This window comes from Trematomus bernacchii, unplaced genomic scaffold (genome assembly GCF_902827165.1).
Source record: "Trematomus bernacchii unplaced genomic scaffold, fTreBer1.1, whole genome shotgun sequence".
Taxonomy (NCBI): Eukaryota; Metazoa; Chordata; class Actinopteri; order Perciformes; family Nototheniidae; genus Trematomus; species Trematomus bernacchii.
Window position 1 is genome coordinate 2,844,104 of NW_022987698.1, and position 24,999 is coordinate 2,869,102.

General features: G+C 37.9%; 1 protein-coding gene across 1 annotated transcript; it reads left to right on the top strand.

The window, feature by feature from the left end:
* Positions 1 to 930: 930 nt before the first annotated feature.
* On the top strand, positions 931 to 23,098 carry LOC117489441 (sodium- and chloride-dependent GABA transporter 2-like). The gene is made up of 16 exons (XM_034138713.1): positions 931 to 1,261; positions 1,560 to 1,744; positions 2,407 to 2,541; positions 4,718 to 4,858; positions 5,144 to 5,225; positions 7,411 to 7,543; positions 13,947 to 14,081; positions 14,189 to 14,292; positions 14,930 to 15,054; positions 15,396 to 15,508; positions 15,592 to 15,729; positions 15,819 to 15,921; positions 17,370 to 17,470; positions 18,341 to 18,511; positions 21,538 to 21,683; positions 21,956 to 23,098. Exons 1-16 carry the CDS (start codon positions 1,254 to 1,256, stop codon positions 21,963 to 21,965), a joined length of 1,830 nt encoding a protein of 609 aa, XP_033994604.1. The 5' UTR covers positions 931 to 1,253; the 3' UTR covers positions 21,966 to 23,098.
* Positions 23,099 to 24,999: the final 1,901 nt, after the last annotated feature.

Here is a 24,999-nt window from a genome sequence, read left to right on the forward strand (position 1 = left end):
GGGGTCTAATCCCCAAAGACTTAACATTTATCATATGACATGTGTCAATAAATGTTCTTTAAACAAAATGAAGTCTCTCCTGATTGAACTTTTGATAATTAGCAATTAACACAAAATATAATAGGGCTGGTTGAAAATGCAATTTTTTTTGTCATAAAACAAAGTATTGGATCACTAAAAATGATGACCTGCTGAGGAAAGGTCAGGGGATCATTGAGTTCAAGCATTTTCTTATCATGTCCATTACAGCGCACTGTGCGTCTAGCTAGAAGAGTATCAAGATGTGCTCTCTCATCTGCAGCTAACACATTCACTCAAATATACAAGCTGTTTTTCATCCATCCACAAAGAGTAACTTTAGCTTAAATGTTTAAACTGGATAACATATGCAGTATATTGTAATTTAAAGCATTATAAACAAAAAAAAATGAAATCCATCCATTTATTATCTTTGTTTAAATGCAACACATTACTGTCTCCCTATAATCAACTGCTGTAAAAGTGTTAAAAAGTCTTATCGCAACAGCGCAGTCTTTATTTTGGATGTAATTTATAATGCTGAGATAAGGGAAGCTTTATTGATGCCAAGGTGGTACATTTTAGTGACGCAGTAGAAAGAGATGTACAGTAAAGTGGATGACTATAAAAACTACAAATAACTCAATAACATAAAACTAAAAATAGGAATAATGTTAATAAGTAATATTAAAAAAAAAAATACAGTTAAAACTAAATAAATAATAGTTTGCCCTAGTAGTTTGAGAATAAAGATGTGCAAATGTTGCAAGGATATATAGAAGGAGTTCAAGAGATGCATATGTACATGTTAAAGCTGAGCAGTAGATGCCATGCATGGGAAAGACCTGAACAACAATATCTATAACATGTCTCTCAAGCTACAAATAACTGCACCCTATACAGGCTCAGCTGCTTTGCTTTAGTTGTTAGCAACTGCTAATTTCGATGACTCAATCTGCCTCTGTCTCAGTGGAAAAATACAGCAGGGAAGTGGTATACCTTGGACCTTTGTCAGAGCCAACCACTTTTTCAAGTGAGACGGCATGGTGTGCAGACCAATCCGACGGATAATTAGGTCATAGAGGAGCCAGAGGAAACCATAGCTACATTGTTTCTCATTCTGGCTCTGCTCCTGACATGTTGTTTGTGTAGAGATCCTGTGGTGCACCCAGCTGAGAGGAATACTGATCAGTTTGCTGTTGCTGAAAGCAACTCTTGGGAGAGGGGGCTTTGTGATGGAGGGGTAAGTACCTTTTTTGTTTTGCACTGGGCTGCTAAATGCATCACTTTAATTCTAAAATGTGTTCTGATAAGTGCAGCTTTCTGATAAACACTTGCTTGTGAAAACTTTCCATTTGTGATAATCCCACAAGATTAACTTCAACAAATAAAAAAACTAAGTTTATGAGGAAACAATCAGCTGAGTAGGTTTGTGTCTGCATAACCCAGAGCTACACAGCTTTGACAGATCCTTTTTCCTGTTAATGTGGAGGAAAGAGGGACATTTCTTTGAATCTCCTACTTGTTCTGCATATGTCAAGAGAGATGCACAAAGGAAACAGCATTGAAATGCCTGGGCAGGATAACAGTCAGTTGAAGAAGGCTCAGCTGTTGGATCGAGGCCAATGGGCAAACAAGGTGGAGTTTCTTCTGGCCGTAGCAGGGACCCTTGTTGGGCTGGGAAACCTCTGGAGGTTCCCCTATCTGTGCTACAAAAATGGGGGAGGTAAGCAGGATTTCCAAACTACAAAAATTATACATACTTTTCCTGTTCCCGCAAAGTGAAGCTGCTGCACCTAATCAAAGTGATGTCAAGGGATGAGGAAAAAGAGCTGTGACGTTAAAATAGATTTCGCTGATAAGGACTTGCTCAGGCGATATACAAAGCAGCTTTTTGTTGTCAGTAACTTTTTTTTCTTCCTGTAACTGAAAGCAACTCTGGCAACAAGGAGACCATTGTTTGTGTTCTTTTTTGGAAGATAGCCAATAAAATAAACGGCATTATAAATGTCATTGGTTAGAAAGTCTTGCTATGCCTCTTTAAACTCTGCAGCCACATTACAGCATTGTGTGATCTTTTAAAGTCACATTATGTGTCAGATTTCTTTGAGTTACTCTTAGATCTATGTTATAAATACTATAGGAGCCCACGTGGCCCACTCGTGGTTACCAGATGTTTCCCTGGAAAGGACAAAACCATAAAAGACATGAATAACATTCTTCCTGTTAAAACATTGATTGTGTAAACACTCTCTTTCACAAGATATCAAAAGTCTCAGAGCTTCAAAACAAGGATAAACAAAAACAGGGATGATCGTGTGTAGTGAGGCTCTTTATCAGATTCAAAGAGGAAACAGTATTTACATTTGTTTTTCATGTTTTCTACAGGTGCATTTCTGGTTCCATACGTCTTGTTTCTGCTCTCATGTGGTATACCCATGTTCCTCCTGGAGACGGCCATGGGACAGTACACATCTCAAGGATGTATCACCTGCTGGCGCCACTTCTGCCCTTTGTTTGAAGGTCTGTGTATAAAAGTGATCTGAATTTTTTTTAGTAGTACTGTACACAAATACATCTAAGTTTGTTGTATTTGTCGTGTCACCCGTTTGGCTGAACTTTTTCTTCCCTTTCTTCCAAACTGTTTGAAAATGCGAGACACATTTGACATGACATCTGTTCTAATTTACTGATGAATATTATGTCTTAACATTAGAGTTACATTTAGTCAGACTAAACTAAAAAAAGGTAATTTTTGAAGAAATTGAAATGGTGGATGTCGAGGCTGAGGCGTACCTCGCCTTCATCAGGCTCAAGTACTCTAACTCCTAACTTCTAATCTTTAAAGCATGAGAGACAAGACACCCTGCTGAAGCTGCTGTGTGAGATTTGTATGCGTAGGGTAAAACCTGCTCTTCTTCATTAGATAAGAAGAGCAGGTTTGAAAAGTTCTTGTTTTTCTACATTTGGATCATTCTATAATGATTTAGATCAGGTATACAATTCATGAAAACTCTATCCCTTAAAAACCTGGAACAAAATAAAACATTTCATTAGGATTAATAAGAGTCAAGTTCAGGCATTAGGCCCAGTATAGACATAGTTCAGTTAAACATGTGTGAGTAAGAATATCATGCTAAATTAAAGGAAATAAGTAATGTCATAAAGTACAAGTAATGGCTTATTTTCTTCTTCTTTTCTTGAACTTCCCCTTAACACATTTCGATTTTACCAGATTATTCTATAACTGCTATATAACATTAAGCACATCTTAAAAAATTACATTTTAAACACAAAAAATAACAACAAACCTTACCAGATGTATATTAACCAGTCAGGTATTAAGTGGTTGTTTACTTGAGAACAAGAGACATATAATTAATTGTAAATAAGCCGCTCAAAAATCAGCTGTAATAATTAACGCCTGTGTGTACTTAATGTTTCATGACCTGAATGATACATTTCACACAGGGGTGTGTCTGCTGCTGCTTGGCACTCACTGCTTGTTTGCATAATATCAGATCTTACTGTATGTGAGAGATAAGCAGGAACTCTGATACATACGCACACAAGAAATCTCCTCTATAGAGATATATTGGTCATACTATAAAGTGTTGAAATCTTTATTCCTACCAAAAACAAATCCCAAGAGGGTCAGATACTGTAACTCATGATATGAATCCCCACCCACCTGTTCTGTGCACTTTGTTATGCACACACTCCGGCTCACTGCTCAGGAATGATATGATTAATGTTAGTGGTTGATTATCATAAACACATTTTCTTTTCTTTTTCAATACTATTGTAAGTAAAATATGGTGCACTGCATTTCAAGTTATTATCGGGATTTAGTTTGAAACAGTAGAGTCCTGTTTACAAACTACAATGAGGTCAGTGTAAGAAGGTTAATAAGCCACAGTTTGGCGGTGGTTTAAGGGAAATTCTGCATTTTTAACTGGCCTGAAATCTAATCCCATCTGAGCACTGTAAGTGGACCACTTGATTAATATACGTGAATTATTTAAACAGCATTGTTATAGGAATGATGCTGTCCCAAGCTTTTTGATCCATAAGGTTGATCTATTTAATATTTTTAGGAAAATAAAACTGCAGAAAGTAGACTCTGTGGCACACACAAATCTTTAATACTTACACGTTTCCTTCAGGAAAATAATTCACAAATGACGACTTTTATTATATATCAATCAACGACAATTAGAAAGCTAACGTTATGCTTAAAAGGAACTACGTCGCAGTTTTGCATGACTTTAACGTCACCACTGCAGAGTAGATGAGTTTAATGTCCCTGAAAAGCTCTGTAGTCCCAAGTCAAAGCTTCAAAATTCACGATTGGGGTTTTTACTGGTGTAATTTTGTAGAACAAAACATTAAAATGCTATACATGTATAAAGAAATTATTTCCAGCATCTCACTAAAATCTCATTCAGGAAAACCTTTTGACTTTGAGATGTTGGAACCAGAAGAGCAGAAATGATGAACTTATTTTCAGGTTTTAGGACTCTAAACGCTCTCTAAGGTAAGGTCCACTGACATTGTAACATAACCAACCACCAAAACCCTGACAGAACAACCACCAGAGTTTTATTAAGGATTCAGACGTTATCTCTGCTTTATTTTGTATTTTATTGCCCATAATTATCCATTATCTACTTTGACCACACTCTTTATTTCTTCTCAGGGATTGGCTATGCTACCCAGGTTGTGATTGCATATGCGGCCGTGTCATACATTGTCATCCAGGCGTGGGCTTTCTTCTACCTCTTCTCCTCCTTCAGGGCTGAGGTCCCGTGGGCAAGCTGCAGGAACTTCTGGAACACAGGTAGACCTGCAGAGAGAAATGAACCGCGTGCATGACATGTGTGTCTTTGTGTACCTATTTCTTTACCTTGTATCTTCATTTAACAGCATTGATTTAAAAAAGCCCACAAGCTTGATGTGAAACGCATACAGAAATGTTGGTAATTTCTTGAAAACTGCTTGCATTCTTGATCAGCTGAGGGTCAATCACTGCTCAAATTTCTAATATATGTTTACTTTGTATTTTGTGTACTTTGCTTTCAAATATTTATCTACACTTTTACATTTTTTCCTGTTTTTATCTCAGAGACCTGTGTTGAATTTGGTAAAACAAACACGTCATCCAATTGGACAGCAAACGCAACAACGCCTGCAACAGAATTCTGGGAGTAAGTTCAATTTACAACTGTCTTTAACTAACTAATATCCCTTTTTATTGGAGTAAAAAAAAAACAGAGGTGCATTGGCACCCTGCTGTTTCTGTGTCTTTCTTTGTTGTTCCTCTTTTTGTAAAGAGAGTCTATAGCAGGTTACATGTTACAAACATTGGTCACTTGTTGATATCCTAATATTTTTAGAAACGTCCATCCAACGTAGGCAACCTGCAACATGTAAATGAGCCGAATTATTGTAATCTCAACAAAAAAATTATAATGAAGCATGCGTAGGTGCTATCTAAATATTGTAAGAGTATCAAACATGCCCAATCTACTTAGAAAATGCAAACATCCCCAAAGTGGTTATGTAACAACTTCACAAAATCTAGAAAGTGCCACTGCTGAAGAGACAGGCACTAAAACTAAGCCTTTCAGACAGAATCAGAATCAGAATACCTTTATTAGTCCCACAGAGGGGAAATTTGCATTGTTACAGCAGGAAAGAGCCACAGACAGCTTAATGTTAAGAAAAAAGTACTAAGTTATGATATAATAAAAAATATAATATAAAAAATAAAAGTAAAAGAAAAAATACTTTCCAAAATACAAATCCTGTAACAGTTCTTAGGATTTAGCAGCCAGGTATATATTTAGCAGCCAGGTATATATTACACAGTTATTAATGGCATATGTATATGTATATATTGCACATATAGCACATATTGCACATAGTAAAGTGGGTGAATACAGGTATGTTCAGATAGCATGAGAAAAAAATATATATGTAAACATGCACCAAAAATACAAGTGTGAACCTTAAAATGAGCATACTGTGTACTATTTAAAAATTAAGTGTTAGTCAAAATGTCAACAAATATTTTACTGTAAATCAAACACAGGAGTGTGTCCATAAGAAGTGTATGCCCTCAGAATGAGAAGTAAAAAACGGTGGTGCCTAACTTTTCATATATCTATTTAAATTGTATCCTGTACGTCAAGTGATGACTTGTTACAATAAAAACTACATTCCCATCAGCCACTTCTGTACTTTGTGTTCATTTCTAATTACCAGATTTAAGCACGGTAACATGAAACATTTTGAGTGTCAAAATGTGGTTTGCGTATAAGTGTCTTGGCATTAAAGTATGTTTACATTGTGTAAGCTGAAAGTACAGCATCACAGAGAGGCTGGCATGGCTTTAGTCTTGCTTCATGTTTCAAGAACAAACTTTTCTTTCACTGAGTCGGCTACTTTTAAGTTAAGACAGGCACGACATTGGGTCTGTCATGTTGAATTTAAATTTCAAGAAACAATATTTTACTTATTTTTATACAAAGTTTCAAATTTCCAAGCTATAATATATTCTCTTTAGTGTATCCTTTGCAACCTATAACCAGACTTTTATTTCCACAAATAATTTGGCTGTTACATACAAATGAATTTGGCAGCAGACACAGAAACAGGGTGTGAAGAATTGTTTTTGCAAAGTCATGGACAACCTTTCTAAATAGATAAGATGTAGGACATTCAATGCACTATGAATGTTGTTCAGGCGATAAAAAGGCGCCATTTTGACTTACTATAAAACAATTTCTCCAGAGTTGATACATTTTTTTATTAATGTCAAAGCATACATCAAAGGGAGAACAACGTTTTGCTATACGTTTTTCACGTTTTCCAATAAATAAATCCATGATTAATGAGGTTGAGTGATGCTGTTTGAAACTCTGTTTGACACTCTACACTTGCTGGCCAGCTTCAGAGCCAATAAAACCCTTTTTCGTCTTTCTTTCATGTCACATGTTGAGCTGAAAATTAAAGAATGTAAAAAGCCAGATTTAAAAATGTGACACAAAATCAAACAAATCATTCATTCATTTTTACAGGGTTAATATATTATGTCTGCAAGGCATCACTTAGGTGAAGTTGCATCACTGTTGTTTCGTTTTTGAAGTTGCATCACTGTTGTTTTAAGTGTTTCCAGAAACATCTCTATTACTTATTTCGATTTCCCCATGACTAAATACATTTGCTTGTTTTCATATGAATGTTTTGCAATATAGTTACAACACTGTTTGATCAGCCAAATGTATAGACTTCATTATCTTACGTAACATTATTATTTGCCTTGAAAAAAGTTCTCCACAACTGTTTTTCCTGGGCCCTGTTTCATCAACATTATGTGTTTCTTTTCAGGAGACGAGTGCTGGGAATATCTAACGGGATTGAGGAGATTGGCAGCCTGAGATGGGATCTGGCCTTGTGTCTCTTGCTGGCGTGGACCCTGTGCTACTTCTGTGTTTGGAAAGGAGTGAGATCTACTGGGAAGGTGAAGAAAACCCTTTCTTTAGAAGATGATGTTGGATTTTGTGTGTGTTTATTAGATTTGAGTGAGAATTCTGTTGAAACCTTTGGGATCACATTCCCTCTGTTGCAGCTTTTACACATGTACAGTATGGGTTATATGTTTAAAATAATGATACAAGAAAAATAATCCATACATATATAACGTATCAAAACACCCTCATTTGGTGTTTTGATGATAATGGTGCATAAACACATTGGAAATTCAAAATCGAAGAGGATGGGACCTGCTCAGCATTTTTAAAGATATAACAGGGCACTATAGGATACTTAAGCAGAACCTGAATTCGTATATATTTATTTTTCCCTAATTTCTCAGCAGTTTATTTGTTTTTAAACAGGAATTTAATTGACTAAAATGTCAAACATGAGTTAAAAGAACAACAGAAGAAGAAAACATAGAATGAATCAGAAGTTGTGTTAGGGGCCTTGAAACAATTACGACCTATTATCACAGCTGCCACAGCAGGTCACCAGAGCAAGGCAAATCTTTGACAGAAATACCGAAGCAGGGTTCAGGTCGGACTGCGGTCTCATTTCACTGTGGGGACAGAGAATGCCCCCCCCCCCCCCCCCCCCCCCCCCACTACTGAACTGTGTAAGCTGCCATGCTCAAATACGCCAATACAATGACAAATATGTTGTCAAACCTCATTTATATCTTATGGCTTTATATTTTTAGGTTGTTCTAGTGTCAAATGTAAAGATCCCCTCCATTTAAATATGTTTTTATGCTTATTTCCATTTAAACAACATGTACATACTTGTAGCAAAGTGTATCACTAAAGAGGGTTTGTTTTCACATTCCTCTGCCTAAGGAGGAGCGCTTACCTGGGATTTGAGATTCAACGGACCATGGGGAAGCTAGTTTAGTCACATATATTAGATCCTATCACATAAATAACATTGTTGGCAAATACACCTGAAACTCCCAGAGACTTGTCTGTACAGAGAGTTTAGTTTGTTCAGCTTAGTAAGGTAATATCACTTACATGTGACTCAAGCTGGAGGTTGTAAGGAAGGCTTCTCGAGAAGAGAGGGAGATACAGTATGGACGGGTTTTTAAAGTCATCTAAAAAATGTACGTTGAAATTGAGAATTTTAGATTTGGAACAGATTTTTTTCTTTAAAGTTACAGTTTGTTACTGATACAGGATATCAGGTGCAGGTATTGGTTCAAATGTGAACTGTACCAACCCTGTAGCAGAGGAGAAGTTTGGACAGCAAACATGGTCGCGTGTGTGGATGTAAAGCAGACCCTGGAGCTCCATTCTATATTACCAAAAAATCCCTCTTCATATTGTTGTGTTTCCTAACCACTTATGCTGTGTCAGCCACTAACAGTTACATTCTGACTAACAACATAAACAAATAGAGAGAACAGGTGGAAAAGGCTTCAAACTATATAACCACATTTGCTCCATGTTATCCACAAACTACCAAAAAACACTGACAGAAAGCCCCAAAATGTAACAGAAACAATCCCAACTGCATACGGGTTACAAACAAAAAGACAAATCCTTAAAAAGATTAAACGCACAACGCATACTGGTGGTGGTTTGCTGTCATTGTTTGAAACTTAAGCTATAACAGGGAGAGGTTTTATGTGTGTCAGATTGCGTGTCCGTTGCTGTTAGAAAAATATCACTCGACACCAGGTTGAGAATCAATGATCAGGTACTAATTTATTCTTGCAAGAAGGAGCAGAGTTAAATCACATACAAAGGATATGGTTTAACTCCCACACATGGGGTATGTTGCTCAAAGGAACAGCAAAAAACATCAGGCTTATATAGTCCCAAAACAGGGGGGGGTGGTAGTGGAGTACAGCCATGGATGTATAATAGTACATACGCGATTGTCAACGGGGGTGGGGGGTGGAGTACAGAGCTTCGTGACCGCAGAGCGTGTGAACGTTGTGATCAGCTGTTTTAGAGACCGACTCTGTCGGCGGTGATCTAACCGCCTTCTGGAAAAGCTACGTCGGTACGCAAATGCGCTTTGTGACACAAGTTACGGTACGCATTTCAGATTGTTGCCGCGCATGCGTACCTGCGTACCAGTTATGTGCACCCCTGGGTATGGTAACACCCACAAACAGACCTATTACACATAAAGATTTGATTCTATCACTTTTGGATGCAGTACAACTCCCTAAGAGAGTGGCGGTCTGTAAGTGTGCAGCACACACTACAGGGACGGACCCAATTTCCACAGGGAACCGAAAGGCAGATGACAGACTTTCCTTTTCCTAGTTTGCATGCTCTGTTAGTGCGATTAGTTCTGCTGCCTGTGCTGATAAGTGAGACGGCAATGATGCGCCCTTGAGTAGTTTCGTCTGCGTCACTACAGCATAAGTTCCGTCAAGATTCATTTTGCATGAACCGTCAACATACATTGTTATGTCTGCATCTGGGAAGGGAATGTCAGTCAGGTCTGTCCTTGGTAACACTCTGTTCTCAGTTTCTGCTATACAGTCATGTGGTTCCCCATCTCTCTACTGGCAGTAGTGTAGCTGGATTTAAAGTAGTACATCTCTCGATAGTAAGATTTGTTTGTGATAACAACGTAGCCATGCATGCTAAATGTCTAGCTGGTGACATATAGGTTTGTTTATTTTGTAACAATAGTACGGACACTGCGTGAGTTACTTTTAGAGTTAATTATCTAAAAAGCACTATTGTTGCAGATGCCTGTACTGCCATGGAGGCTGCTATTACTGCTTGTAAACAAATGGGCATGGCTCGAGCTATGGTGTCTAACTGTGAGGAGTAAAATGCCACTGGTCTATTTCCCCCCCCCCCCCATGCAGTTGAGTGAGTACTGACGTCATAAATCCATTTTTACAATCTGCTGTCTGAACAAAGGTTTTGCATAATCTGGTTACATCTATTCCCATTACTTTTAAGGTAACACATGGTTTCTTTACGTGAGCCAGCATTAATTCTACTGTACCTAATTCTAAAATCTCCACTTCCTCATCGGATGAGCTGATAGACACGTTATCTGAACTTGCTTCTGTGTCACTGTCAAGGTTTGAGTCATTTTGTCTTAGGTCATCTTGATTTGGGTTATCTTGTTTTTGGGTTAGTCTGTTCTGTAGTTGTTTCTGTTGTTTGACTTTCTACGTTAGCCTTTTTCATCTGTTCAGGGTCTATGTTTGTGTGTGATAATACATGATCTGATTCTGTAGATGCACTTGGCTTTAGTCATGCCTGCTCCACCCAGTCCTCCGTTCCCGTTACATTTGTTCTCGATGCTATCAATCAATTGTTGGCATTCCTCTACCACTAACCTCCCTTGGAAGTCGTATTTATTTTGCCACTTTTTTTTCCCTTTACACTCGTTCTATGCGATCACCTGCATCCATTTAGCATCTCCTGATATGATGACTATTTCTGTTTCTATCTTCTTCCCACGGGTCTTGCTGCAGCATGAACCCATAATTAGACTTCTATAGTTTTACCAAAACTAAGAAAAAGTTGTTCTATAGTCCACCCACGACCTATAAAACTCCCATAGTTTTCCCCAAAACTAAGTAAAAATGCCCTATAGTCTACGCATAAACTATAAAACTCACAACGGTTTTAGCAAAACCCAGAAAACTAAACTGTCCTAGTTTTCCCCAAAACTAAGTAAAATGCCTATAGCCGTACCTCGTACTATAAACTCACAATAGTTTTAGCAAAACTAAGAAAACTAAACTGTCAGTTTTCCCCAAAACTAAGAAAATACCCATAGTCATACTTAGTAACTGACTATAAAATAGTCGTACCTTGTATCCTACTATAAAGCTCACAATAGTTTTAGTAAAACTAAGAAAATGTACCCTATAGTCCACCCTCGAACTAAGATCCTTTATTTTTTTCCGAAAATAATAAAACTGGCCTCTAGTTTGACCCACAAACTATTTTTTAAAAGTACTTTAGCTAATATTACCTGTGTCTTTCTAGGACTTTTTTGGTATCCTTCCGCGAACCAGGGGTTTGAAACCAAAACGGGACCTGTATTGACGTTCTCTCCTGTGTCGGTAGTTCAAGGATCCGTCACTCCTCTCCTCTCCAGCGTAACCTGGCCCCCCTATTTACCAAATTGAAGGTAGGGGTCTTTTTGTAAGAGTCTCTTGACTCCCTGTGCACAGTGTCAGGCTCGTTTGCTCGGAGAAAAAAGGAGATCTTGGATCCGGCTCGAAGGACCAATATGTTAGAAAAATATCACTCGACACCAGGTTGAGAATCAATGATCAGGTAGTAATTTATTCTTGCAAGAAGGAGCAGAGTTATATCACATACAAAGGATATGGTTTAACTCCCACACATGGGGTATGTTGCTCAAAGGAACAGCAAAAAACATCAGGCTTATATAGTCCCAAAACACGGAGAGTAAAGCCGTAAAAGGACGGTGGCTGCGGAATGTCAGCCGTAGGTGAAGGGAAGATGGGACAACTGGATGGGTCATCTGTGACTTCTGGACTCCCAAATTTTAGGCCCATCTTCCAGCTACCTTTTTTATCAAAAGCCCTGGAGCGAGTAGTCTACGCCCAGCTGCAGTCTTTTTTAACCACGCATGGAATCCATGAAAAGTTTCAGTCTGGCTTCAAACCCATGCACAGCACTGAAACAGCCCTTTTAAGAGTTTTTAATGATCTGCTCCTAGCCGCCGACTCAGGTAGCCCAGCTGTCTTGGTGCTGTTAGACCTGACAGCTGCCTTTGACACTGTGGACCATAGCATCCTGCTGTCACGGCTTGAACAGTCCGCTGGCATCACAGGCTCTGCCCTTGCATGGTTCAGGTCCTACCTGACAGACCGTAGCTTCTCGGTACAGCTAGGTGCCTTCTCCTCTGCCAAAGCCCCTCTTACCTGTGGGGTTCCCCAAGGCTCGATTCTGGGCCCCATCCTTTTTCTACTGTACATACTGCCCCTAGGTTCAATACTCACAAAACATAACATTCCCTTCCACTGCTACGCCGACGATGTACAGATCTATCTGCCTCTCAAAGCAAATGTCACACACTCACTACAGCAGCTGATGGACTGCTTAGCAGAGATAAAATCCTGGCTGAGCAAAAACTTCCTCAACCTCAACGAGAGCAAGACCGAGGTCATCTTTTTTGGACCCCAACCTCCAGCCTCTCCGGTTGATATTCTGGGCTCTATCAAAAAAAACATCCTCCCCTCTGTCATGAACCTTGGAGTGACCTTCACCAGCACTTTTAAATTCGACAAGCAGGTCAGCACCGTAGTAAAATCCTGCTTTTTTAAAATAAAAAAGCCAAAACCAAGTCGTATTTATCTTTTAAAGACTTAGAAAGGGTTATTAACGCCTTTGTAACCTCGAGACTGGACTATTGTAACGCTCTGTATGTGGGTATGGACCAGGCCTCAATCAAACGCTTACAGCTAGTCCAAAACGCTGCTGCACGTTTGCTGACTGGCCACAAAAAGCGCGACCACATCACCCCTATTCTGGCCTCACTACACTGGCTTCCAGTTCGGTTCAGAATAGATTTTAAAATCCTTTTATTTGTTTTTAAAGCACTAAATGGGCTGGCTCCGGCCTATATAGCTGAACTGCTCCAGCGTTACACCCCAGCCAGAGCTTTAAGGTCTGCTGACCAGCTGCTGCTGGTAGTGCCCAAGACCAGGCTCAAAACCAGAGGGCACCGAGCCTTCGCAGCAGCTGGCCCTAGGCTCTGGAACACTCTGCCCCTCCATGTGAGGTCGGCCCAGACCCTAGGGGTTTTTAAATCAAAACTAAAAACACACTTCTTCTCTCTGGCTTTCTAGTTAGAGCGGAGCACGACTCCTGACTTTTCCGTGTGTTTTATTTTTATTTTGTTTTTTAAGATATATCTGTTGTAATTTATTGTCGTTTATTGTGATTTGTAGTAATGTGTTTTTATTACATGTACAGCACTTTGGCTCGACCAAAAATCGCTTTTAAATGTGCTATATAAATAAAACCTGATTTGATTTGATTTGATTTGATTTGACTTGACTGTCTCCTCAGAATAGGACAAACAACCTGAAATGAACAAATAAGTCCCTGCCTCCTCATAATAGAACAACAACCTGTCTTCTGTTATCAACAGAGGAGGCAGCTGCAAGGTTGTACAGTCTCAGAGCCACACATGATATCAGTGCATTAAAACAACCCAAAGAGTGGAGAAAACAGTATTTCTCCAACAGTTGCACATTCAGGAAATAATATCCGACAAATGTATCCTAGATCTTTTACATGTTTCTTTTATGTGACTCGTGTTTGTTATGTAGCTGTCCTGTTGCATCTTCTGGATTGTTTCAAATAATCAATTGTCATTAAAAACGCTATTTAAATGATAAACCTGCCTTTGTCTCATGTTGACAGGTAGTCTACTTCACAGCCACTTTTCCGTACCTGATGCTGGTGGTTTTGTTGGTTCGTGGACTCACTTTACCAGGAGCTATTGATGGCATTTCCTTCTACCTGTATCCAGACCCCAAAAGGTTGGTGGACCCTCAAGTAAGTAATTACTTCAAGTCATGCATTAAACCTAAGGAAAGCTCAGTGGCCTCCCACAAATACTTTAAAGTACTTCAATCTCACAACATGTGCTTCCACTTTTACAGGTTTGGATGGATGCAGGTGCACAAGTTCTTTTCTCTTTTGGGATTTGTCAGGGGAGTTTGACAGCTCTAGGCAGTTACAATCAGTATAACAATGATTGTTACAAGTAAGTGCTCTCTGTGTTTCTCCTGCTTTTTGGTTTTTTAACGCATCACTAATATGAGGCCTGAGATTGTAGCAGTTATATTTACTCTTTTTTTTGTCAAACCTACTATCATGGCCTAAAAACGTCTGCTACATTGACTTTAACTAAATGTATTATGTCAGCAAACTACATTGTATTAGGTTGGGTGAAAGCAATAATATTAAGTTTAAATCAAAATATAAGGTTAAACTTAATACAATTCAACTAACCTAATACAATTATGTTATCATTTGTTTATATAATAGAGTTAATTAAAGTCAACGTTTCAGTTTTTTCAGTAAGTGTAGACATGTTAGGTGATTTGTAATGCTGGCATACCTTTGTTTTGAAGAAATATAAGGCATCTCGGTGTAAACCGATTACATTTCACTCCTGTATATTAATGCATTTGAATATCTTTTATATTATCGTACAAAGACTCATTTTCTTCCCAAACAATATTTATTGTCTTAGCTCGGTATTGATTTTAGATCATGCTCTATTGTTTTCTTCTCATTATGACATTATGTCACAATTCCATTAGTTATAAAACAGAAAACTAAATTACCAAAGAGTCAATCATTATCTAAATACTTTTTTGTTTTGTTGTTTTTCTCAGGGACACGTTTGTTCTGTGTTTGGTGAACGGCGCGTCAAGCTTTGTGGCAGGGTTTGCAATCTTTTCAGTTTTGGGCTTCATGTCCTACGAACAAGGAGTGCCAATATCTGAAGTGGCAGCTTCTGGTAAGATCCCCAATACTCTGTTACAGTACATGCATTACAGTACATTACCATCTAAAACTAGTTATATAGACAGGGTTGAGATCTAAGAGGTTGTTTGTGAAAACATTTGGAACATATGGATGCTTTTTTCATCATATTCCCTCACATCTGAGTTTGCTGTAATTAACAAGATACCAAAATCAGCAGAAAATAGCGGTCCACACTCCATGGAGGCTTGAAGAAAATAGTAACTGATCATATTTTATCTTCTGCGTGATTACACAATAGGAGGAATATTGTCTATGTAAAAGCATTCTTAATGTATTCACCATTCCTCTCTTTGTTCTCATTCTCAATTACAGGACCCGGCTTGGCATTTATTGCTTATCCACGTGCAATGGCCATGATGCCGTTCCCTCAGCTGTGGTCTATATGTTTCTTCGTCATGGTCATCTTGTTGGGCGCAGACACACAGGTGAGATAGTTTTAAATCCTCTAATTAGTTTTATTATTAAAACAGTTGTTGGTTGCAGCTTTTTGTGTGCTCTGTGTCTCTAGTTTGTGAGTCTGGAGTGCCTGGTGACCTCCGTGACAGACATGTTCCCCACCGTGTTTCGAAGAGCTTACCGTCGAGAGTTGTTGCTGCTTTGTCTCTGCACCATTTGCTTCTTTCTCGGCCTCCTCCTCGTGACAGAGGTGAGAACCTTTGGGATCTGAACATTAAGCTTGGTAAGTTATTTTTGTGCTTAATGTGCGTTAACAATCCACCTTCTGTCTTCCTGCAGGGAGGCTTATATTTCCTTCAACTTTTTGACCATTACGTTTGTAGTGGCAGCAATCTTCTTCTTCTTTCAGTGTTTCAGTCAATAGCAATCGGATGGATATATGGTGAGTCATTATGGTTATCCTGACTAAATCAAACAATGTACTTAATACAGATGTTGTTTTATGTCCATTTAAATGATCTTCTACCTAATTATAATATGTCTTAAAACGTTGTGTCGCTTTTCATTATGACTCGGTAAAGTAAATTAAAGTAAAGTAAAAAAACAAACAATTTTAATGAAAAACTAAAATAAATGTGGTATGTTTTTCCGTTTCGTAATGTTTTATTCTTTGGTTAGTGATGTTTTTGGACTGGCTTACCCAACCAGAGCAATGTACCTGGACTTGTTTATAACTGGAGAGAGATGAGCTGTGTGAAGGCTGGCACCTTCAGCTGCATGTTGAGCGCTGGACTAAGGGGTTGATTTAGGAAAGGATGGTGTCTTGGACATTGCTAACTGAAACGGCTTACACCACATGGTGTGGTATCTACATTTGTTAAAGGACTGGTTGCAAAAAATTATCAAATTTCCCTCTAAATGATTTGAAGTAGTGGGCTAAAGGAGATAGTTTTCTTCTCTCATTTAAAATCAACCTCTTTTTGGAGAGGCAGTTCGTCGCAATCAGACCTTTAGTTTTGCTTAGTGTCAAAAAGGATGTTTTCCCTGCATCTGAAGGGTTAGGATACCTTGGGTCAAAGGTTGGATTTGGATAATCTATCCTCCTCATTTCCTTTCATCTCTCCACTATTGCAATCTAATAAAGGCATAACAACTCACCCAAAAAATCTCAAAGAAAGATTTGTGTGATAGAAAGTGTTGTTAGTTCAATATTTAAAAAAACACTTACAAATCCATAATAAATATATATATACATTAATCAAGTATATTTAGTCTTTGTTGGGTTGTAGCAGCAGAAACATTGGCCTGGTATCTTATCACAGATATACTAGCATTTATTTTGTTGTCTGCAGATAAGAAATGGTATAACATAAAAATGAGGTGTGGTGCTTTTCAGTGGATTTACTAGATTTTGTCAACATTTACGTTCCTTTGTTCTCCCTACATTCAGCTTTCACTCCTTGTTAAGCTTGTTTAAGCTTGATGGGCATTAGATCCCCCTGAGGAGGGGAGTTTGATCTCTTTGGCCCTCTTGAATGAATGCAAAAGATGTAAGAGAGCTCAATACATTCACTCTAGAAAAACAAGTCCTTCACACTGCCTCCTTGTCAACAGGGATTTAAATGCTTCCTCAGAGTTGTTTGGATAAATGTGAGAAAATATATATGTGGTGCCACCTATAGTAGGATAAATATTAGAAATGAAACATTAGCACCCACAATACTTACTCTTAAATCCCACCGGTGTCCATTTACGCACATACCTGGTGTGAAGTCAAAGGAGTTATCAGCATAGCACATCAATTCATGTTACATCATGTATATGTTTATGTTCATTTGTTATGTACAGAGTTAAAGTTTAATATCTTAATATTTCCCTTTTGATAACCAGGTGCAGATCGTTTTTATGACAACATTGAGGACATGGTAGGCTATCGTCCGTGGCCAATAATGAAGTATTGCTGGCTTTACATTACCCCGACTGTTTGCATGGTGAGTGAAAATGTTGCTTTGATTCCCATCTAAAGTAAAATATGTGTCCTATAATGCATAGTATACATGGCAAAGTGAATGAGCATTTTCTGTGATTAAGGCAGTAAACAATATTTTTTTCCTACTTATTTTTGGTCTTTAACATCATATTGAATGATTAAATGTATTAGTGGGTTTGGGTTACCATCGGTCTTTGAATTAAAGAAAGTTTCCTGAGAATTGAATTCAGACATACAGGCTACATTTGAGAGGTCTGAGTTTGGGTGGATAGGAACACTCTTTTCTTTGAAGCTGAGAAAACAGTTGTTTGACAGAAATGTATTTACTGTGAGGTAAAACAGAGAGGAAAGAAGGTAGAGAAGCATATGGCAGCTGCTGTGCTTATGGTATATAAAACAGGAAACCTGATAAGTTCACATGTTGACATTTAGCAGAACAAATATTGGGCTTTTTATATTTTATTTTTTCTGATGCACCTCTCCCTAATAACTTTTTACATTAAACTACCTCTGAACCAAAATGATGGTGGAGGGAATTAAATGTGTACCTTACAAATACTTGAGTATTACATATGAATATAACATTTTAAAAGTTGGAAGATTGGGGAATTCAAAGAGAAATGGCAGACATTTTATCAAAGCCTGATGAACCCAGTGTCATCAGTGGGCGACAGACAACATGACCCCCCTCACAGCCGCCACTCTCATTTAAAATAAATACAGTCTAATAAACTTGAGAACACTTCCATGTTCCAATGAGAAAATGTTTGATTACCTATACGTCACTGTCGAAGTAAAGGTTTGTAAATTTCACTGAAACTGTATACAAATAATAATATTAATTGAATTATTTTTATTTTTATCGTGTCAGAGTACCTTCATCTTTTCACTGGTGAAATACAAGCCTCTCAAGTTCAACAAAACCTACACCTACCCAAGCTGGGCTTATGCTCTGGGCTGGTCTCTCGGATTGTTCTGCGTTCTCCTGGTTCCTCTGTGGATGTTCTTCAAAGTTATCCAGATGAAAGGGACAATAGGGCAGGTATGTACTCAGCAGAGAAAGACAAATATTATCACAATATTTGATGTTATCAAGGGCTTAAACAATATTTCCCTCAACAGAAGACGAATTGCAATTTTTTTTTAATGTATTTATCATTTGAATTGTATTTCTAAATGAAAATTTGAATATTTACCAAGTCATTCATTATAAAACTTAGTATTTTTGTTTGCCTATATATACAGTCTATGGCCTAAACATGCATTTTAAGTGTTTACATTTAATGGTTGTGTGGTAACCCAACTAGCTTTTAACAGTATTTAAAACATGTTATCGTTGAACTTCTCTATTTTTATGAAACACTAATGCAAATAATGAATCTATTACTTGTTGTAATACTGTCCTCCTAAGTCTTGAAATGTATTTTATGGTTAATAACTTTCAAAAGAAGCAGCAGTATATATCAACAAGGCCCTCAAGGCATGCATGTTAAGTAGCTGCAGCTGCATGCATGTGCCAACCCAAATACTTAACATGACACTAATGGCAGAAAGGAGAGGTGTGGCTTTTATAAGTTGGCTCTCTTTGCATGTTTCAGCGTGTCTAAGTGCTGCATTTAGGCTTGAATTGCATTGCCATCATTTCATTTGACATGTACTGTAAGTCTGTTGATCAAAAAAGCGTAATATTATTAAGTGAAAATACCCACCACTATTCAACAAACAGATATTCAGATTGTGTGTTTGGCTTACCACCATGTAAGACGGAGAAAGGCATCAAGACTTTTTTTGTGAGGCTGAAATGAAAAATATAGAGAACTAATTGTTTCAACATTAAAAAATGATTTAAAAACTATTCTGAACTAGTACTAGTCACAACAGCACTAATTCAGAGTACTTTATATGGGGCATTCGGCGAATTAGTACAAAGTGCGGTCCCACAACAAGAAAAACTATTTAACAAAACAATTAAGTATTCAGACATAGATATTTACTAAGAATATGTTATGGTCTATTTAAACACAAAGCATTACATTAGATAGTGATACGCTTAATATATACAAAAACATCATTTATAGGGTACTTTCTATTGGGAAGTAGCTGTCCCGAACCCTGACACCCTGACATATCAATTTCTGTAAATAACACTTAAAACATTTCTTTTTAATTTAGTTCAATGGTGTATTTAGAAGATCTTTATGATTACATTCAAACAGAAGTTGGAATATTTAGATTTATTGTGGGTATCATTTTTTAATAAAAAAACTATACTCAAAAAATCATGTCCCCAGTTTTCATGTCACTACCGAAATACAAGAGGTGCGTTCACACCGGAGTACTTTTCCCCGTACTTTTCCCCGTACTTTTCCCGTTTAGTTCCGTTAGTACCCCTTATGTTGCGTTCACACCAAAAAGAGTACTTTTACCCCCATTTTTAGTGCCTGCTAGAGAGGTGGTACCAAAAAAATACCAAAAAAGTACACATTTTTATTGGCTGGGCGAATTGCAAACCACGCCCCGTAAAACTCTGAAAGGTTTTGTGAAGCCGCCATTGTATTTGTGGCATTAGCATTATTAGCATTAGCATTAGCCCCGCGCACCAACAGAGAGAGAATAACTTATGGCAACACAAAAAAAAACATGGGAGCGGTGGAGTGATGAGGAGGTGTCGGCGTTCTGGCGATTTACTCGGAAGGCTTCAGTAGAAGCTGCTGGGAGTCCCAGCAGCTTCTACTGAAGCCAGTCCCCAACTCCAGGGACTTACGGCCGGGGACTTCGGGCGGCAGTATACGCCGTGAAGTTGTTTGCGGCCTGCCAGTAAACCCAAAGCAGAAGAAGAAGAAGTGACGTCAGTGGCTCATTTGCGTAATCTTCCCTCAGGGAACTTATTCCGGTGTGAACGCGATCTGGGGTACTAAGTGCCGGGGCACTAAGTGCCGGCACTAAGTACGGCAAAGTACTTGGTGTGAAAGCGGATAAGGACTAAAAGTCCGTTAGTGCCTGGAACTTTGCGTTCACACCAAAAAGAGAACTTAGTTCCGAGAACTTTTACCCCCATTTTTAGTGCCTGCTAGAGAGGTCGTACTATCCTGGGGAGAAAAAAGTACCCATTTCGATTGGCTGGGCGAATTGCAAACCACGCCCCGTAAAACTCCGCCATTGCATTTGCTGGCATTAGCATTATTAGCATTAGCATTAGCCCCGCACACCAACGGAGAGTGTTCCTTGTGGTTGCTGGCCTAATTTGTCACTTTTAACCATCCATTTTTTAGCTCACGTGACACAATGTCAATGTTACATAAGTGAAGGTGGGGTTGTGATTCGGCTATAGACCGCCACCGCGTAGTAATAAAGTTGAGCGCATACATAGTGAGACCTACAGTACAGAGACGGTTTAGAAAATATATTAATTTTACCCTATAGAAAAGGTGAGTTAGTTATTGCGGCGGAGAGTGAGTTTAATTTATAACGATGTATGATGAGTGAGGTTGTGCCAAAAAAAAAAAAAAAAAAAATTACTGGTAGAAAGCCTTCTCTTCACTGAGCTCACCGCTTACATGCGGACGCTCCAAAGGGGCGTGGCCACTGCAGCTCCAAAGGGGCGTGGCCACTGCAGCTCGATTACATTTAAAGGGCCAGACCCAGAGTCAGCACTTCTATAACAGGGCTGAAATAGAGGGGTATGAGGCATGGCTACAATGGGTGATCTGTTTGGTATTTTGAGCAAAACAATTCAGAGACATGTTTTGTATAGATATGGTCCTATAATATACTGTTCAAATATAGCATAATAGGGAAGCTTTAAGGGGCAAAAGGAGCAAGCCTGTGAAAAACTTAGGGCATCCAGTTCAAGAAATATTTCACACCATTTGTGAAACTGTTATCATTTTTAACAATGTGTAACAGATGAATGAGGCAATACTTTATTACATAGGAAGAAGCATGTAAGTCTGTTTGTGTTATGATTCCCATCTTTCCTGCACATGTTTCTGCTGACTCGTATCGGGGAAACCTACAGCACTACACGTTAACATGTTGTCTTATGTGGACTTTTGATTGTCTCTACAGAACCTAAGGCAGCTTTGCCTCCCTGAAATCAAGACGCACAGCACAGCAAAGCAACCCGAGCAATGCCCCTTGAACCCAGACAACAATCTCACATCCGCTGCCAATGAATACAAAGCAGGTGGTGGAGCTGAGATGGAGATGCAAATGTGAGAACTGAACATATTTGACAATGTTTTAAAAGTGATATTTTGTTTTCACGAGCTAAGCATTTTAAAGAAATTATGATGAGCAATACATTCTGAACACTTCCAGCAGTTTCCTGCACAATAAGCACCAAGTCTTGTTTTACTGTAAAATGTCTCTACTGTAGGCCTACATTGTAAATGACAATATTGAAAAGACTGAGTTTTAAATAAGGTATTTTCAGTTAAAGCGATCTAATAATGTGTCTGATTACGTCATCATTTTCATGTTTCAGTATGCCATAGACAGAGGATCAAGAGATGCCAATCTTGATTATCACTGCCCACTAACATGCACTGTTGCCACACATCTTTAGGAAATTTCACCACCTGAAAAACATTGTTTTAAATCTCCAGCTCCACAGGTAGTGGCAGCTGATAATATCAGACAATGCAGAAAGCCTTTATACAGAATTAGTGTAAGTGGTAATTGTTGCCTTTTTATTATTTGATAGTTTTTATATATTTACACACATATGTTTGAAATGGTTTGCCTTTTTATTTTCTGGCTCTTTTGGCTTTATGTTCTATATTTTTATGCTGTTACGTTTATTCATCTGCATATCATTAGCACATGAGAATTCACTGGGGACCATAAGCATAGTATTCGTTAAACGATACAACAGACTTACGATTGATACTGTTTCTGCTGCCTAAGTACTTGCTGGATTATTGCTCTGCTCTTTAGGTGGTTTCTGCCAAGTTTAAATGAAAGTGAGACTGAAGTCAAGTCTTATTTATTTTCATCACAGAAAATAGAGGCAAAAGGTTAAAGAGTAGCTTCTTTTACCAGAGGCCTTTTTGAAAGGAAATTGTGCACTGAGACTTAATTTCCTGTATCTGTGTCAAGTGGATTTTGCCACTGAGGTGCCTGAAGTCCATTAACTCTAATGGGAGAAGTGAACATGAACACAGATTCTTTCACTCTATAGTCGCCAAAGTAATTATTGGACCCATTTTTTTATCATCCCAATATCTTCCCCACATTCTGACACTATAATGGCATTTGTAGACGGACAAATCACGGGTAAATTAACTTTGTTTGTGACCAATTGATGATTTTTCTGTACCAGTAGCACATCTGGTAACACAGAGTGTTAATGTTAGTCAAGCTTTCAACATTTTAAGCTGACATCAAAATGGTAGTTGTTACTTGATAACAGATTACGACTTTTAGCACATGATTGTTACATTCAGCAATTTAAATAGCTTCCCTTATTTCAGGTATTTTGAAAACTTCTATTTTTTACCCTGATTGCAACAAAAAAGCTGTGAACTGTAAGTTATTATGTTCTGGCTTCTTCTGCATAGCAACGGCTGCTAAGGCTCATGGGAGCTGTAGTACTTTGAGTAATTAGCCATACCAAGCTCAAAGAAAACAAATCTCATGAACTAAGTTTAAATGTATACTCTAAAGTATAATTACATTCCCAGAGTTCATTGTGTCTGTGTTAGTTATCATTATTCAAAAGAAATTTTGGTAAGTATTTCTGGACCCACTTGCCCACAGGAAATGTATTGTTTGAAAAGATGTCTTCAATTAGTTTTCTGTAAACAAGATATTAAGATATACCTCACTGTCATACATGCACACTTTTTGGAAGTCACACTTTGGGACCCCACTGTAGTTGTTTTATTAATGTTGTAGAAATTCATGACAGCTGAATCCCAGAAAACTTACTAAGAATTCTTGGCAAAACTCAGAATGTATTGAAAGGAAAGTTACGCTTAATTTATTTCTGTCCTTTTCAACTTAAATAAACATATAAAAAACAATAAATAAACAATAATAGGGCATCCACTATAAACTTTTTACATTAATTATTTGTTCAATTATCATTAAATGTATAGACTGATGATGATTAACTACAGCTGCTGAAGTATGAATATGCTCAGACATAACATGTGTTAGGACAATGTTGTAACCATGTTGCACCTTAAGTTTAAATCAATGTAAAAACTGCTTCTTTGAGTCTTAATGTCTTCTTTGATAGAAGTTAGAATTACAGTTTTATTTCCAAACACAAGTTATCACAGACATTTTGCACTTTTTCACGTTGACTTTGTATAAAAAATGTAAAAATGTTTCTGTAAAATCATATCAATGCTACAAGAAATCAATAAATGTTATATTGTGGGGATTCTGAAATAATTGTTTCCATTGTATTTGTACGATACATAATTAAAATAATATTGTTTTTATTGTGTATTGTTCCGGGCAAGAAGTCATTACTTTTTTTTAAATTTGTTTTCCTTTTACTGAGTACAGGAGGAACCCGAACGAACTTAACTCGACGTCCTTGTGAACCCACTCCTTTTCAAAGACAATAGCTTATATAACATCTCTTAATTGCAAACTGAAAGAAAATTGAAATTATAATATGATTGACAGTGGCAAAACATTAACTGAGTACATTTATTGAAATGTTTCCATTTCATGCTACTCTAGTACATATTACTTAAAAAATACTGTACATTTGACTTCACTGCATTTATCTGCTATTGCTATTTGCATAGTGTGGTATCATTACTTGTACTCAAACTCACATCAATGTAGGTCCTTTTCTGCCACGAGAGCAGCGGTTCCAAACATTTTTCTGAAGGAATCCCTTTTCTACCTTTATTGAAGTGACGACCCCTGACTCAAATAGATATTTGATATATGTGTTAATATTCAAGAGAGCTGTGCAGCCTTGGTGACCCCGAAGGAGGGTTTGATCCCCAGGCTGGGAAATAATGCACTAGAGATCTCTCAATCAAAAGCAATGACAGACAAAAGACCTCCAGGGTGAAGAGGTGTGGGATCATGGGAGTTTTTCATTGCAGTCAACTTCACTGTTTATTGTTCAAGACAATATTACTGGGAACCATATGTTCCAACGAGGTCTCCTCTTCTTTTTTTAGAAAATTGACTAGTATTTATGGTGTTCTTCCTGCAGAAATGGAAGTCAATATCCATAACTAAAATTGAATGTAAAATTCATTCATTAAAAATAGTCATTGTGTGTTTTTGTAGAATGAGCCCAACATATCTATATAGGAAGGTTGTCCTCTTCTGCAGAGTCCTGTTGCACCTAAACTGACAAACTGAACTCTGGATATATGAGGACCCTTTTCGTCATCTGGAGGCCCCTGCAGTTCTCAGACACGGTTCTAAAACTTCATGAATGCAAGCCGAAGTAGTTTGAAAGATGATCTCTATGCAAGGCGTAGGTCGTAAAAGCAACCCGGTATCACGGCAAGACGTGAACATGTGACGATCTACCATGCTGGGAGACGT

Bases quoted from the DNA above. Each gene is read 5' to 3' on its own strand.
- LOC117489441 (XM_034138713.1), top strand. The intron at 4,859-5,143 runs GTAGACCTGCAG...TTTTTATCTCAG, and splicing joins CAGGAACTTCTGGAACACAG to AGACCTGTGTTGAATTTGGT. The intron at 5,226-7,410 runs GTAAGTTCAATT...GTTTCTTTTCAG, and splicing joins CCTGCAACAGAATTCTGGGA to GAGACGAGTGCTGGGAATAT.